Source organism: Protomyctophum bolini (genome assembly GCF_963924005.1).
Source record: "Protomyctophum bolini genome assembly, chromosome: 4".
NCBI classification, from domain to species: Eukaryota; Metazoa; Chordata; class Actinopteri; order Myctophiformes; family Myctophidae; genus Protomyctophum; species Protomyctophum bolini.
Window position 1 is genome coordinate 11,582,108 of NC_137865.1, and position 17,157 is coordinate 11,599,264.

The following is a 17,157-nucleotide window of genomic DNA, read 5'->3' on the forward strand; positions in this document are numbered from 1 at the left end:
TAACTCCAAAATTATAATTATTCAAGAAACATACATATTTGTTTTTTTTAAATATAAGCAATGCTGCCTCATCAAAGTTTGTATTGTGACTTTATGTTGTCAGATGATACTTGCATGAGAGGGGGAGAGGTTATAGCTGCTTTAGCAGACAGTTTTAGGGGCCAATGGAGTTAGGTGGTTTTGTCTGAAGCACTTTTTAATACTGTGGGTGGGGGGGGGGTTACTGAAAAATTGACAATATACACAATAATAAAGACTTTAATTGATCTATACATCTATTGGCAAATCAACAAAAAAAAGCATTGGCTGTACGGTCACCAAATGAAAGACAGTTTAAATGGCATTGCTGATTATTATTATTTTCCAATCTTCTATACTGTGTTGGTTACCTTAGGAACCAATGACCACGGTAGCATACATAAGAACAAACTCAAGGCACTTTTCAAAGTTTTGGTCAAAGCTGCATCATCAGCCACACAACAAGATCTACCGCCGATTCAAGAAAACCTCCACCGTTGAAGCTAAATTCATTTTCTACAATCTTTTTTCTGAATTGAGACCTTAGTTTACAGCATTTACATACAGTATATTATAGTTATTAAACCTTAACACAAAGCGTGCTCAACTCACTAATAAATCGTCTTTTTTAGTATATGGGAATACCGTATACAATAAAAGAAAGACGGCCTCTGCACATACCAAGACTCTTAATAGCTGTAATGCAGTGGTCACTGATATAGCAGACATGTTGCTTTGTTTGAATGCTACAGAAGGCCATCTTGGCTGAAAGTGCATCTACTATAATATCAAGGACTTATGGCATTCAATCTATCGAAGCTTCCTTCCTGCGTGTGTTGGCCATTTCATTTTGTATTTAGACCTTTACATACAATGACTGATGATGATAATAATAGTTAACGTTTGATTTTCTTTGCTAACAAAGAGAGACCAATGTTTGAAAACTGGCTATTTGAACTTTACACTACTACTGTTTCTCTTGATTGAATAGAATACAAATTATGCAGGCAGGAGATTCATGGAGAACATTCTACTAAATCCATCAATACATCAATATCTCTTCCAGACTAGAAATAAGAGCATACTGTAAAAAAAAAAAAAACTAAACAATACTTAAACATGTTTGTGACAGGACAACAATACAAAATTCTATAAATGTGGCACCTTTGAAGCTGAAGCTTACGTGATTCTTCGGGTTAATAATCATAGTAACACTATGGAGACTGTGATTAACTTAATTAATTCTCTAAAATCGGGGTCTTTCCATTCCAGTTATTTATGCAATTACACACGCTGCTCTACTTATAAACTTTGAACTCCCTGAGCCAACAGATTGCTTCAGAGCACCACTAGGATGCTGAAGGAAAATTCAGGTGATAAGCACAATGCCCCATCTCGTCATGCAACAGAGTAGAAATAAGCCTTTACTCTGCTTGCCATGCAGTGGCGCAGGTTCATCATAAGTAGAGGAGCAACTTCTCCTCTTCTGCACATTGAAATTAAAAGACAAAAGGCTATGAAACAAGACAAACACCATAGAGGACAGAGGAGGAACAAAACCTTCATCGTATTTATATTACACACGCGCACACACACACACACACACACACACACACACACACACACACACACACACACACACACACACACACAGGCACAGGCACGCACGCACACGCACGCACGCAGGCACACTTAAAAGACATTATAAAGACAGGAACGCCTTGGAGAAAGTCATCATACTGTAGAGCTTAGCCAAGAGTGCACACACAATACACCAAGCGTAGACACTTTAAAATGGCAATCACACAACATGCTTTCCTTCCCAGAATGCATTTGATGGGAGAACTTCCCTTTAACGGTCTCTTAAACTGCTGTTGGAGCTGAATTTAGCAGAGCCAGGGGACCTTGCTGTCTCTGTGGGAGACAGACTAATAGGAAACCACACTTAACATGGAGTTATAGAAGGGAAGATGCATAGATATTGAGAGTGAAATGAGGGAGCATAGTTTAACAAGGTTGAGCGCTCAGCTTGAGTTAGCTGAATGAGATTTAGCCTGTAGTCAAGCAATCACCAAGTTTAGTCTAGCCTCACCTACACAAGACTAGCCTGGATATGCCAAATTTAGCCCACATCAGACTTGCCTTGAACTGTGAAAGCAGACTAGCCAAGTTCAGCCGAGCTCAGCCTTGCCTAGCCTAGCATTAGTTGTTGCTCTGGAAGGCTCCCTGAGCAGCAGTGGAGGCTGCTGTGGTAGCAGCAGTCTGGAATTGCTTGTTGGTGAGAACTCCCTGGGAGAACTCCTGCTGAGCCTTTTGGAAACTGGCTCCAGTCCGCCGATAATGACTGTGAACCTGCAGAGGGACAGACAGTGATCAGCCTAAAGATAAGCAGATCGCATCTCAAGCATGAAACACAAGGGGTGACGGAGTGAAGAGAGGTTTGTGCCATTTCAGTTACTAGACCTGTACGTGCCCATCAGCCACCGGCCTACTTGAGAACGGTGCAACTTGGGACCCTAATAATGTCAACTTGTCATAGCACCCGTTTTAACTATCCGTCTGTGTCCCTTTAGTGCCCATACTGTATATGGAGATGTCTGTAGTATGAAATACCCTTTGTCATAGCACCCATTTTAACTGTCTGTCTGTGTCCCATATGGAGGTGCCTTGTCTGCCTGTGTCTGAAGAGTGCAAACTGACTGAAAAGTGGACTGGTTAAGTAATAAATTGGCAGGTGTGGGGTTACCACGGCAATCAATTGGCTGAGGCAGAGGCTTGAAATTGCACAGGTGAGGAGACTTTGGCTCATTAGGTCCACTGGCAGAGCCTGACCAGAGCGGTATGTACTGTATGCCACCGACTCGATACCGGGCACTGCACTCCCTGTGGGGGTGTGGAAAGCATGTGTGTCGATTTGAAGTCGGTGGGGCAAACGGTTCTCGAGTTACGTGCATTACAACCGTACACACACACACACGCACGCACGCAAGAGATGTGGCGCATTTATAATAGGATAGTTCTCCGGTTCAAAAAAATCAACAGATGTGTTTTCCACCCTCACGAATAAATACATTGGAGGTAGGGAGATGTATTGAGAGAGAGACGGAGACAAGACAATTCCTCACCATTTTCAGCAGGATGACAGAGAGCACAGCACAGATGGTGAAGAAACAGGCCACCAGCATCATGATGGCTCCCACCGCCGTGCTATGACTAATGGCAGTGAATGCGGAAATCCAGCCACTGAATCAGAGCAAAGAGAATGCAAGTGGTCGTAAGGCCAAAATCATACTCACAACATGTGTAGTTATAAGAGTTACCAGGTACCTCCATCCAAAAATCAATAAAATTTTATATCCTAACCTAAGGATTTAACGGTCCAAAATGATTTTCCTATAAGTAAGGCATACAAGCTGCAACTGCTTTCCATTGTGTTGACAATATATTTCTTGTTGACAATTATTGTGGTAACATTAGTTTACAGGGACAATTATGTTTGGTTCATTTAAATACCAGTATTTTCAGGACAAAAAGTTCCATTATGTTGATGTGGTCTATCTCACTAATATACATAGTTTGTACTAGTAACAGTAAATATTATATTATAATAGTGTTTCCCTAGAATGGAGTTGATGTAATTAATGTATAGAACTACAAGTTGGCATGGGGAAACAGCAGAAAAAAATAAACTGGAGACTTTTAGACTGACAAGACAGCGCAGAGCAAGGTGACATGCAATACAAGTTATGATTTATCATCATCATATCATTATCATTGCAGGCAAATCTGTTCTATGTTACATAGATAATAACTAATGTTGAGAGCCAGTGGCAAGAGATAATTTTGATCAGGAAAGGCTTTGAACATATGAGTCATCATATAACATTATTTTCAAAAGATTAACTTGTGTTAAGAAGCAGTAATAAAGTACAGTAAGACCTCTGTGGTGAACTTTTGGCAAAGACCAGACGTCTGATCTTGACAACATCCATAAAGGATTGCTAGAAATGCACCTGCAGGCCCCTTGGACTTAACCTATTTGGTAAAATGGTCAATGATCTAAAATGGTCAATGATCTGCATTTCTATTGCGCCTTTATCCTGTGTGTTTCATTCACTCATTCAGACGCACATTCACACACCGACGGTGGAAGCAGCCATGCTACGTACCACAGTCGACCACACTCATCGGGAGCAGTTAGGGATCCAGTATCTTGCTCAAGAACCCTGGCACAAAGCCGTGACGAGCCGGAGATCAAACCGGAAACACTCTGGTTCTCAAATGGCCACTGCACCTCTACTCCTGAGCCATAGCTTCCTCATAACCCAAGACCATTCAGAGGTACTATGGCTAAAGACGAGGTGCAGTGGCTTTTGGGGGATTTTATTTTGAAGTTTCAGTCTAAAGCGGAAGGCCGTGTGCTTCTGAACTAATCAGAGCGTTGCATCCCTTCAGTCTATGGGTCGTATAGGGCAGGGGTTCCCAAACTTTTTTGGACCAGGTACCCCTTTTGGGGTAGATATTTTTCCAGGTACCCCCTCATCCTCGCAACACGGATAACAAATAAATGTATACGTCTAAATGTAGACGTTTAAATGTAGACGTCTAAATGTAGACGTCTAAATGTATACAGACGTCTAAATGTAGACGTCTAAATGTAGACGTCTAAATGTGTACGTCTAAATGTAGACGCTAAATGTGTACGTCTAAATGTAGACGTCTACATGTGTACGTCTTCTCTTATGGGGGTCCCTGGCATATTTTTTCAAATGGGGGTCCACGGGCTAAGTAGTGTCAATTTGGTGGTCCTTGACATGAAAAAGTTTGGGAACCACTGCTTTAAACACTTTAGCACTTTATGAACATGAACAAAATAGATGGGTCCCCCCTGGAACTCCCTCAGGTACCCCTGGGGGTCCCCGGACCCCACTTTGGGAACCACTGGTATAGGGTGTGTTTGGAAATGCGCACTCGCCTATTAGTTTGCATTGCACAGTGCGCTATTTCCGAACGCGCCCATAGCATTGCTGGAGTTTGTTTACAAAACACTACAAGTTCAGGACTCGACACGTCATTCATGTTTTCCTTTTTCACACAGGTTATTATTATTTAAAGGACCACTTCACCACTTTTCAACCTATCTTCATTTTATAATAGGTCCTCACTAATAATCATGATAAAATGGTGCATTTTTTTCCTACTCTGTCTGTGTCTCATAGGAGGGCTGTGGGCAGTTCAGAAACCGTCTTCCAGTGACATCATCAATGGGGAATACAAGCTAATAGAAACTGTAGGCTTTCTAGTCCTGAAAAGTTGCAATGTGAACATGGAAGCCATCGTTCTCACGATAATGAAAATCTAAACATTTTTGTAAAAAAAAATCTTGTTTAAAAAAATAATCTGCCTAATGATGATATCACTGGAGTTTCTAAACTGCCCACAGCCCTCCTATGAGACACAGACTAAGTAGAAAAAAATCGTGCCATTTTATAATGATTATTAGTGAGGACCTATTATATGAAGATAGGTTGAAAAGTGGTCCTTTAATAGTTCTTTGCAATGAAAAGGTGGTTTGCACTGAAAAGGCTCTATGACAGCCAGAGGTTGGTTCAAAAATGTTTTTGTTTAAAAAAAAAGAAGAAAGAAAACATTTCCAACATTGCCACTACAATTCTTTTTCACAAAATGGATAAATGTTTTGCATGTGAACAAATCTGTGTGAACATTTCCTTTTTGGTTGTGTGTTGTGTTGTGTGTTGGTTTGTAAGCTTCTGCCCTTCTTGTATTATTCAGCTTAGTCAGCTGACTGGAAAACATTTTGATTTGGGCAAGAGTGCAAACTTATTAATGCCTGGATTTTCTAAGCGTTTACATCGTTCCTATTCTTAATTTATGGTATATAATGCAAGTGTGGTTTTAAAAGTGCCATAGAAATAAAGGTTTAGTATTGTCATGCATACGGTATAAAGGCAAATAGGGAGTTAGTGTGGTCAGGGTAAGTAGCAGAGACTTACAGAAGTCATCAGGAAGCAGAAACAGGCAGTGAAGCATTGAAGGATGGAAGACCTCTGATAGTAAAAATGGAGGCAAGACAAAGATGTAGGAGAGAGTGGTTTAGGCCTGAAACACTGGACATACAGCAGGATCATGCTACCACGTGTGCACACTGCATGCAGATGCAATTTAAGTTAATCTGTCACCTTTACCATTATAGAGGCACCCAGTCATCAGACCAGACTCTAGTTTGTAATAATATCACACAGTTTTTTGTACATGTTGAAGGATTTATGGTTTTAACCGGTTTGTCGGACTGGGCGCGACTCACCTGTTGCCCCACTTAGGGATTCCCACCGACTGGATGATCATGAAAACCACTTGGCAGAAGAACACGAAGAAGAAAAAGAAGAAGCTGAATGAGCTGTCAGACCTGGAGATGAGACAGACAACGGCATCAGTCCATCGGAGTCAACACCAATATTATCAATTCCGCACAATGTACTCTACAGAAGTTATACCAATCACAACTCATGCCTCATACATTGGTGTCAAGGGTGGTGTAACTCGCTGAATGCATGGGGTGAACAGAACTAGACCCCACAAAACAGCACTGAAGCTGAGGATTTGTTGTATCGAAGGACCGTAGAGACTCACTTGAAGGCCTTGTAGACCGGCCTGTACCAGCACAGGAAGGAGCAGGGAGCAAACAGAATGAGCCACAGGATGGAGAGGCCAAAGTCCACGCCATATGACGAATCGGTCGTGAAGAAGGCCAGGCACGCCAACAGGTTGAGGAACAGAGTCACACAATAAACTGGAGGGGCAAAAGGGACAGATACCATTATAGAATCAACTCAACAGGAATAGAGAGACAGAATGGAGGGACACGGTTCGACAATGGCCAGAAGACACAAGGACAGAATTGCAGGAAGAAGTAAACAGAGACCGAAACAAACAATGGAGTGCTGAAAGAGCACTGATAACACTGTATGCCTGTATTGACCATGGACATGTTGAAATGACTAGGAGTGACATGTTTTACCATGGTGGCATAATAATAATAAAATAACATGATTTAGTGTTTCTTTCAAAAAGTGTATTCTTTACAGGTATGTAAATAAATGAAGTATCGAAATTGTACACATCAATATGTACTGTAATTATACTAGTACTGATACTAATGAGTATAAGTAGTATACTGTATGGTTTGTATTGTACTGTACTTACACATCCAGAGGTAGTATATCATCTTGCATACTCTCTGGTATTCCACGGGAATCTCCTCAGAGAAGTCCTGGTAGAAGCATGGCTTGATGGGGAAGCTCTTAGGGAGAGGAGGCCAGTTGTTTGCTTTACCTTCCAAAGTAAACAGCAGAAACATCAAGTTCGTACATATACTTGCAATGTACTTCAAACGATTGAGTAGATCAGGCCGGGTTCCCAACCTTTCTAATACCACGGACCGTTCATAAAATGGTGACAGTTCATAAAATGTTTGTGGAGTGTTCGGATTTCTGGAGATTAGCAGAGCATCCGACGGGCTCAGCAACAGGCAAACTTTTACTAAAGATTAACATGCATAGACTAAACTAAACGTTCCAATAATCGCTTCTCTTTACAAACTCAACGTGCTTTTTATAAGGTTTTATTAACACGTTATTAAACAAACACATACAACAACATACACACTGTTTGTTTCACCCTCCCCCTGACACAAGATGGATACAGTACTCTGGAACCTGGCCTAATAGTCTGTCTCTACCCTACCTAGTTCAGCTCAATTACTGAATGTTATTAATAATGCACATTTATATATCTAGCATTTTATATTTACCATTGGCCCACATGGTGTTCTTTTTTTTATCTTTATTTTTTTATCCCACGATTTTGTAACCCATTTTTCACCCCTGTGTCAATCATCTAATGTGATCCTGGGCTCTACACACCCTCCGCCAACCTGGGGAGAGCAACGGACTTGAACTCATGCTTCCTTCATGCCTGAGTGTCCAAGTTGCTCCTTTACACCTGACGGGAGTTTCCCTGGTTGGACGTAGCGCGTGGAAGGAACACGTTATTCCAGCCAGTTCCTTTCCCCTCCATCAGGCGCCCTGGCTGGCCAGGGGGAGGCAGTTTAGAGACCAGGATTACTGCATGTTTTTTGTGAGAGTACCTACCCTATAGGGGACACGGGGAGAACATGCAAACTCCACACAGAAAGGCCCTTTCGCCAACCCCGCCTTCGGGTATGGGCACTGATGACGCGGAGGAGGAAACACACCGCCAGCACCCACAGCGCCCCGAGCTGGAATCGAACCCAGGACCTTCTAGCTGTGAGGCGACAGCACTACCAACTGTGCCACCGTGCCCTCCCACATGGTGTTCTTGAATCTAAACTCACTGCTAAGCCCCACACATGGATACGGCAGGCCCTGACTGAGGTCACACCTCCCTGGCAAAGTTGTCAGACAAATCGAAAGCCCTGACTGCCCCTTCTCTGCCTGAGAGAGGCGGCTCTAAGCCCATGCCTGTCAGCCAGCTCCCATCACACTTCCTGTGTTGTGCCTGGCTGCTATCTCAGACTAGATTAAACTGGTACTCTTAGTTATTATTATAAAAGGTGTTTTGGTAACCCAATATCTAAGTATGGACTCTAGAAACATATCGATTACTTATGACAGGAATTAAAGTGGTACTTAGTAACATTGTTCCCCTGCCATTACATGTATGTACTTTGTGAGTCAGCACCCCTTCCTCTGTAGGTGTCGTAAGACACCTACAGCAACTGCATGCAACTCCTCTTCAGGAGCATGCAGCCTATTTATTGCCCCACGGAATGTGGTTAGAGACCTCTTCTCTCTCGTCCATCCATAATTGGACTTGACATGGAGGGTGGGGGGGGGGGGGGGGGGACTGCGGTCCGTCGCGCCAAGCATCATTGTACAAGGCTACGGTAAAGATACAGAGGATTCAACAGCGATGTCACTGTTATACAACACGGAAGTATCACAGACTTGAAGCTGTTTATAAACCACAGTCAGTGCTGACAACACTGATGAATCCTTTGTGTCTTCATGCGACCGAGTCAACTTTTCACCGACGTTAGGAAAGTCCTGACGTCGGACCGGCTATAGATTCACAGCCGGGAAATTTTGAAATACCCTTCTCCGTCCTACATGTCCCGCGGACCGGTACCGGTGGTTGGGAACCTCTGGAGTAGATGATACAGATGTGTGGAGTAGCAGCGGTAGCAGAGGTCAGTATAGTAGTAGTCTAGCAGTAGAGGTCAGTATAGTTCTACCTGTGGGTCCTCTGTTCTGTAACTCCTGTTCTCTGCGATCAAGCTCCGCTGCCTTCCGCTCCAGTTCTTCCTGCTGTCGCAGCAGGTTAGACTGGGCTGCAATTGCTGTTGCCTACACACAAGCAGATCCTAGGTCAGCGTTACAGTACTGTTTGCACGGAATGCATGGGGGAAGCAGATCCTAGGTCAGTGTTACAGTACTGTTTGCAGGGAATGCATGGGGGAAGCAGATCCTAGGTCAGTGTTACAGTACTGTTTGCACGGAATGCATGGGGGAAGCAGATCCTAGGTCAGCGTTACAGTACTGTTTGCACGGAATGCATGGGGGAAGCAGATCCTAGGTCAGCGTTACAGTACTGTTTGCACGGAATGCATGGGGGAAGCAGATCCTAGGTCAGTGTTACAGTACTGTTTGCACAGAATGCATGGGGGAAGCAGATCCTAGGTCAGTGTTATAGTACTGTTTGAACGGAATGCATGGGGGAAGCAGATCCTAGGTCAGTGTTACAGTACCGTTTGCACGGAATGCATGGGGAAGCAGATCCTAGGTCAGTGTTACAGTACTGTTTGCACGGAATGCATGGGAGAAGCAGATCCTAGGTCAGTGTTACAGTACTGTTTGCACGGAATGCATGGGGGAAGCAGATCCTAGGTCAGTGTTACAGTACTGTGTGGAGGTGAAGTGACTGACCTGAGGGCTAGGTTCCATGGAGGGCTGCAGGACAGCTGGCTGGTACGCAGTGGTGGAGGCAGGAGTGGTGTTGATAGTTACATCATCCTGGAGGGAGGGAGGGAGGGAAGAAACATAGAAGACATTTTTAATACTGGTGCTACTTCTATTATACCTAGTGATACTACTTCTATGACTCCTTTAACAAGAGCAGCAATTATTGTGTCTTACAGTGGGATGTGAAGGAAAAGGGTTGAACTGGTCCACAGGTTCTACAGTGGAGTGGGTCACCTGTGTGACTGATGGGTCCTGAAACACACATAAAACATCACTGTCAACAATTCAACACTGAAAATGTATCAAAACTGATATTTAGATTATAACCAATAAATAACAGTAAATGTGTGTGTGTGTGTGTGTGTGTGTGTGTGTGTGTGTGTGTGTGTGTGTGTGTGTGTGTGTGTGTGTGTGTGTGTGTGTGTGTGTGTGTGTGTGTGTGTGTGTGTGTGTGTTGCTTGTTGTATCATGAGGACATTATGCCTCGACTTGGTGGATGTATACTTGCTGCATCGTAATATTTGAGTGTACACATAAATAAATTGTTAAAATGTGTGTGTGAGTGCTACTGTACGATGACAACACAACAGTATTACATATTCTTGTTCAACTAGGGGCAGCCAGTGTTCATTTCACAGCTGTGTAACAAGCAGCACAGAGTGACCTTCAAACATTGTTTTGATAACCTCTTTCAATCATTACCTCCTACTGTAGTACTGTGTGTACAGACAGACATCACTAATACACAGCACATGGTGAAGAAAGCAACATCTGTCAAAAACGCTACTGCTACAATGATGACTTTCATTTAGTTATTTAGATTTAGCACTTTTAATTGTGTTAAGAGTACAAGATTATATACTGCCCGAGCGTCCGTCATAAAACGTATACATTTATTTTCTGTTGAATTATGCCTCATTTCAATAATGCTTTACAATTTCTACATCCTTTGTGTCAGAGTGTTTATCTACTTTACTGTGCTCTGTTTGTTTGTAAACTATATGAATTATGTATGTATTATTGTTATTTTTGCATGTCATTATAGACATAGTTCATAGGTACATCATTCAAAAAGAATCAGGTTAACTGATCTTAGAACAGTGTATAGCCGATAGAAGAGGTCAGAAGAGACAAGAGAAGACTGTGGTAAATGTCTAATCAGAAATACATTAACTGGCCTACAAACCCACTTCCCCCAAATCTTAGGTGAATTTAATCAAGTCAATGTAGAAATGTAAATGGAGCACTTATAGCGCTTTTATCCAAAGCACTTTACATAAATTGTGCATTACATTCACCTATTCACACCATAGACTGTAAAAAATATGGACAAAGCGTTCCGCGGGTCTAACATGAACGTAAAATGAAGCCTGTCAGTCCTTGCAATGGAAGTCGCCATCTTTCTAGATCCGTTTGGGCCCAGCTGGCCCATTGGCTGGCCCAGACAACGAGGCGGGACTTCCCCCCTTCTTCTTCGTTGGTTTTTATTTTGACTCGAGTGGGTGGGGGATCCCGTTCATAGACTGTAACGGTAGCCACGCCCCTCAGAACATGCGCGACTTTATGGTAATTTCTTTTATAAATGGGACCATCATTTTCCTAAAAGAATATTATGACATTAGAAATGAGACTTTAAACTAGTGACTGGAAGCAAAAAGTATTCATGACCATGTTTAGGGCCATGTTGGGCCCAAATACATGGACTTCTATGGGGCTATGGGTTTTTTTGAGCCCAATGACAGCGCCACAACAGGCCATTATATGAACTTTCATTTCCTTAGTGGCTTCACAAAATATCTGTCTGACTGCCCCCCTGATTCACACACATTACAATTTAGGCATTTAGCAGACGCTCTTAATCCAGAGCGATTTACATACACCGATAGTGGCGGGAATCATGCAAGGCACCTGCACATCGGGAGCAATTAAGAGTTCAGAGTCTTGCTCAAGAACGTTAGTTCAACACCAACTCTGTCTGTAGGAGCCCGGGATCGAACTATCTGGCCGCTCTACCGGCCACTTTACCCCTGAAGAACCACTTCCCAAATGTGTTACTCCATTATTATTGTGCACAGTCACATATCTTCATTGTGGAGACATGCACAGTTTAGGCCTACATGTTGTTGTTTTTTTGTTCTATGTCTCTGAGGAGTCGGACCCATTCCATTTTCTCCAAATGTCTCTTGTGGTACCTCCACTTTGAGACATTTACACAGTATCTTCTGAGCAAGCAGGTACTGTTAGAGGTTTATCATGTTGCTGAAGGAAACCTTGATTGAGGTAGGGATTGAAATTCTGACCTTGGACTTCAAGGAAACCTCAAGTAAGGTTTGAACTTGTGACCTTGGCTTGGACCTCACATGACCAACCCACAGTAACCCAGATATGTGACGCCGACGCACGGTTAACTGCTGTCAGTCAGCTGTGCTGAACACACCTTCTGGCTTTGACACAAAAGTTAGAGATATTGGGCTGTATTTTGCGTGTCTTAAGTACGTCTTATTACTTAACTTAAGACCTGGAGGCGTGGTCAATGCTCTTTGGCCACTCAGAATAGCCAAATGGCATTGATCACGCCTCCAGGTCTTAAGTTAAGTAATAAGACCTGGTACACACAAAATACAGCCCATGGCCTCCATTCACACAGACCAATAGGAAAGATTACTGTGAGTGAAAAGGTGTACATTTCAATATTCTACTGACAGATGCAGATCTACTGAAAGATAATAATTCCTCTTACGTAAAAAATGAATTTATCTCAATGCTAAATCATGTCTCATAAATGATTATTACACAACCTTTGATTTTACCAGGAAACTACTCACTTTAATGATCAGTTAAGGTCTTGTGGCACTTCCTTAACATTAGCTGTATTCTGACTGAATAGATGAGCCCATGTGTTGCTTGAGAAACTTTGATTTTAATTTACATTTTAGGCAACCGATATCCTCATTCTGAGTTATGTACATTGAATGACAGGAAGAAATGATTGTAATTGTCAGTCTCTGTGTCAAATTAAGTTTATCTGGATGAATGTCACCTGAATATCTCAGCAAAGTGTCAGCAAATATAGCAGCTGTACAGTAAGAGATATTAACTTGGTACATAATGTTGTGTGGACAAACTAATACAGTATGCATGAGAACCAAACTAACACACATGGCCAGCAAGACCTCACTCACATAAAATAGATAACCAGCAATAGCGATGGGATGATGTGAAAATTCCATGTCACAAATGTTAAATGGCAAGTAATGCTATTATCACTACAAAAAAAATCAAACTTATTAAAATGACTACTTGCACCCCAGCATCCATATTCAGGGGGGGGGGGGGTTTGGGGGAATATTAGCCAAAAATAGCAGATCTACAAGCTCAGAACGCATGGCGAGCTTGTAGATCAACTATTTTTGGTGAAGAAAGAGATTAGGTGTAGACAGAAAAAGCATGTAACATAAATCCAACACCGTTTCCTGGCTCATAGAGTATTAAGACACACATACAGTCAGTACATTCGCCAAAATTGCCACACCCTAGTATTACATTAAACATAATAGTCTGTTTACTTAATCCATTGCCTACAGTAGATTGCAGGCCCTTCCCAAGGATCACACAGACTGTGTGCTCATATTGGACTAAGAAGGCTGCATTCCATCAAACAATACCAAGTTCAGTAAAACATTTGCCAAATCCCCCTTAGTCAAGAGCTGCACTCTACAGGGCAGTTAGAAAGAAAGGCCTGGTCAGGCCCCATGTTCCAGCTGCTAGCTGAAGGCTATTTAATGTAGCCACACCCAGCAGACAAACAGTGATGTCATCTTATTGTGCACCTGACAGGTCTAGTGACTGCAGCACTGTAAACAAATGGCTTAGCTTGCATTGTAAAATTGGTCATACTAGGACATTATTGGCAAGTTTGATAACTTGACAATTGACTAGTCCTACTTTCACTCCCAAAACAATTGTAAGTTGTTTTTCTTTATGAACTTTATGAACATTAAAAACAATACATTTTAACAAATGTAGGACCTGTTTTACATTAAGACAGAGATGGTATTCAAAATCAATGTTATGGTGAGTTAAGTGGTTAATCAAACAAATGTATTTAATTGATTTTAAAAACAATTAGACAGTTTGTGTCGATTCACTGATACTACTGATAAGGATATATATGCCTATATTTACATTTGGTTATGGGTTCTAAATATCGGTTTTGATATATTTTTGGTTAATTGCCCAGCCGTAATTGATATACACATCTTGAAAGATTCAAAATAATGAGTATAAAAAGTTTGAGGTCATTTGTCTTATTCTCATTGTCGTCTTTGTTGCTTCTCCTGTGTATCCTGTGTTATTCACAAGTCTTATTTCAGGAAATAAAGTCATAAAACATGGAGCCGCCTACAGTGCCTAGCTCTGGTACTGCTTCCGATTCTGCCCTGCAGTAGGCTCTGCTACTTTCGCTTTTAAATCCCACAAGGAACTCAGACCAGCCTCTCCTCTTTAGTGGAAATCTCAAGAACGTTTGACCTACTCACCAATACAAAGACGGATTGTGTCATTAGCAAGCCTACTTTCCTTAGTGGACGCACTCTCTGAGCCCCCCACCACACGTATAAACGGTACTTTTTGGCCAAAAAGTACCGTTTATACGTGTGGTGGGGGGCTCAGAGTGCTTCCACTAAGGAAAGTAGGCTTTCTAATGACACAACCCGCCTTTGTTACGCTAAAGAGGTCTGAGTTCCATGTGAGATTTAAAAGCGAAAGTAGCAGAACCTTACTGCAGGGCAGAATCAGAAGCAGTAAGGCTATGGACCAGAGCTAGAAGCTGCTCTACATTGTGTGTCTTTTAAGGAAGTTTTGAAAATAACTGTCCTCCCAGATCTTAATCTGCACATGCTGGGGGATCCCGTAATATTTGCACTGTTTTGAAATTTGTATATTGTACTATTTGTATTATGTTGTGTATTCACTTGTTACCTTCAGAGAGTCAGTCAAGACACATTCCTGTCTCTGTTGAAACGATAGTTAACTAGTCTACTGAACTTGAACTGTAGTGAATCGTACTACTGAAATAATTACATTTTCCACACATCTGTGTGTTAACTTTCAGACATTAACTTTCACATACCTTAATACCGCACGACACAACCTATTATGTCCTATAAGACGGTAATAAAAATGAGAGAGTGCCATCTCTAATAGATACTCCAATGTGTTGATAATGACATCCATCTTAAAGGCTAATTAATACTACAGTACATTGCCATTAGCTTTCGTCACGTATCGCCGTTTGAGAAAGTATTAAGGAAGGCCTATTCATACTACAGTTTTAGGTGATATGGTGACCACCGAAACAGTGGTTAGTAAAAATAGTGTTTGGGTCAGTGGTGAAGCGCTTACTACCGCGGCGTGACGTCATGTTGTAGTTTTCGGTGGTCACCTTATCACCTGAAACTGTAGTTTTGTATGAAACTGTATGAATAGGCCTTTAGCCTTATCATAGTTTGGATGAGCCAATGATTTATTATAATGCATCATGTTGTGCAATACATTTAGCCTGGCTGTCTGTTTCCTTTCCAACTTCCCCTAGCTGCCCGTACACATGCCAAGATATCTCACATAGGTCATTATTTGAACAGTAGACACAGTAGAGTCTACTGTCTAATCGTGTGTCTACTATGTAGACAAGTGGTTCTCAACCTTTTCAGGCTGCCTGCAAGTCTGTGACCCCCGAAAATAATGATATTTGAGGTGAACTGGGGACCCCCTCCAGGCCTCCACCCTGACAACCACTTAGCATTGTAAGAGTTCAGGCAATACATTTTATTTGTCTCAGTTCAACAGCTAAATGTTGTGAAAACAGCAGATCTACTGTACATGAGCACAACTTGTGAGGTGTTGTGAGCATATTGTAGATGGGCTATTTTCACAACATTTGCCTCTAATATTTGACAATTTGGCCAATGTCTGACCATTTTTTCCTAGTTGATTGTTTTAATGTTTTTAACGCATTAATGGTCAATGGTCTGGCCATCTGGGCCCCACCAAAAAAATAATTGGGGACCCCCCCTGGGGTTGAGAACCACTGATGTGTACACAGTGGAGAAACAGCGTTAGATATAACCTGTTTCTGAACATTTCACCACTAACCATGTGTTTAATGTGTACGGGAGGTAGTTGTTGAGGTCCACATTTACAAAGTTACAGTTCACATTTGAGCCCTGCCAGTAGCTCTTTCTATGGTATTATAGGGAATAGAGATGTGTCATTTAAATCAGGTAGTTTCATAATGCCACGATACCAAAGGTTGGTTTTGGTATATTTATTTTACAATTAACTCAGGGCCCAATATATTGAATGACAATAATAGTAGATTGTACTTTTTTCCCCCCATCCACATCTCCTGGTAACATACATACCATCCGGTTAATGGTTTACACAGGGCTGAAAACCAAACCACACTGACACTAGCAACAACAAATACTTTCAGAGAAAATATTCTAGTTAGTCAGTAGAATCAATCCACTGAACAATAAGGGGAAACTGACATAGGCGTCATGTGTCAGTGTGTGAACTGTGAAGCTGTGAACCTGCAGTAGTTTGATTCTAAAAGTTTGTTGCATTTGTAACTTCCTGTGGAATTTGGTTGAAGAGCTGGCTAACCCCGCCCGCGACACAGATATGGCTCGTTGACTGGCTTAAAGTTTGTCAATCACTTGGGATTAGCCTATGAGTCAGGAGAGCTCCGATGGTCCTACCCAGTGCATTTCCTGGCATGCAACATCATTATTACGAATGATAAGCCAGTCATCAACATTTGAGTGGGACCTTCAACTTGCTAGATACTAGTAATGGTATAAAAGTGGTTCTTACATGAAAAGGGTTGTCATTCCCCGGGTCTGCGAACGGGTTGTTGTCAAATCCAGACATTTTGGACGCGGTGTAGGCTGTTTTTTGTCTTCGCCAACTTGGAGGAAATCAACAATACACTTTTCTGTCGCTTTGATATGCCTCTCCTCCTCTCAGTCTCCACTTCCTCGAATAGTTTACGGCGCATGCGCAGACAACATCCTGCCAAGTGTACTACAAGTGTAGTCTAGAAAGCTGGTTGGCT

General features: G+C 42.0%; 1 protein-coding gene across 1 annotated transcript; it reads right to left on the reverse strand.

Annotated features, from left to right (window-relative positions):
• Positions 1-242: 242 nt before the first annotated feature.
• On the reverse strand, positions 243-17,068 carry scamp2 (secretory carrier membrane protein 2). Its single transcript, XM_080761406.1, has 9 exons — positions 16,917-17,068; positions 10,215-10,292; positions 10,005-10,091; positions 9,314-9,425; positions 7,243-7,371; positions 6,670-6,829; positions 6,344-6,445; positions 3,144-3,261; positions 243-2,370 (listed from the first exon to the last, which is right to left on the reverse strand). The coding sequence occupies exons 1-9, from the start codon at positions 16,971-16,973 to the stop codon at positions 2,221-2,223; spliced, it is 993 nt and encodes a 330-aa protein (XP_080617532.1). The 5' UTR covers positions 16,974-17,068; the 3' UTR covers positions 243-2,220.
• Between the last annotated feature and the right edge of the window lie 89 nt (positions 17,069-17,157).

Excerpts from the sequence above, each read along its gene's own strand:
- scamp2 (XM_080761406.1), bottom strand. The coding sequence starts at position 16,973 with ATGTCTGGATTTGACAACAACCCGTTCGCAGACCCGGGGAATGACAAC. Across the intron at positions 7,372-9,313 it reads ACAGAACAGAGGACCCACAG|GTAAAGCAAACAACTGGCCT; the intron begins GTAGAACTATAC and ends TTACTTTGGAAG. Across the intron at positions 2,371-3,143 it reads CTGTCATCCTGCTGAAAATG|GTTCACAGTCATTATCGGCG; the intron begins GTGAGGAATTGT and ends GTCCCTCTGCAG.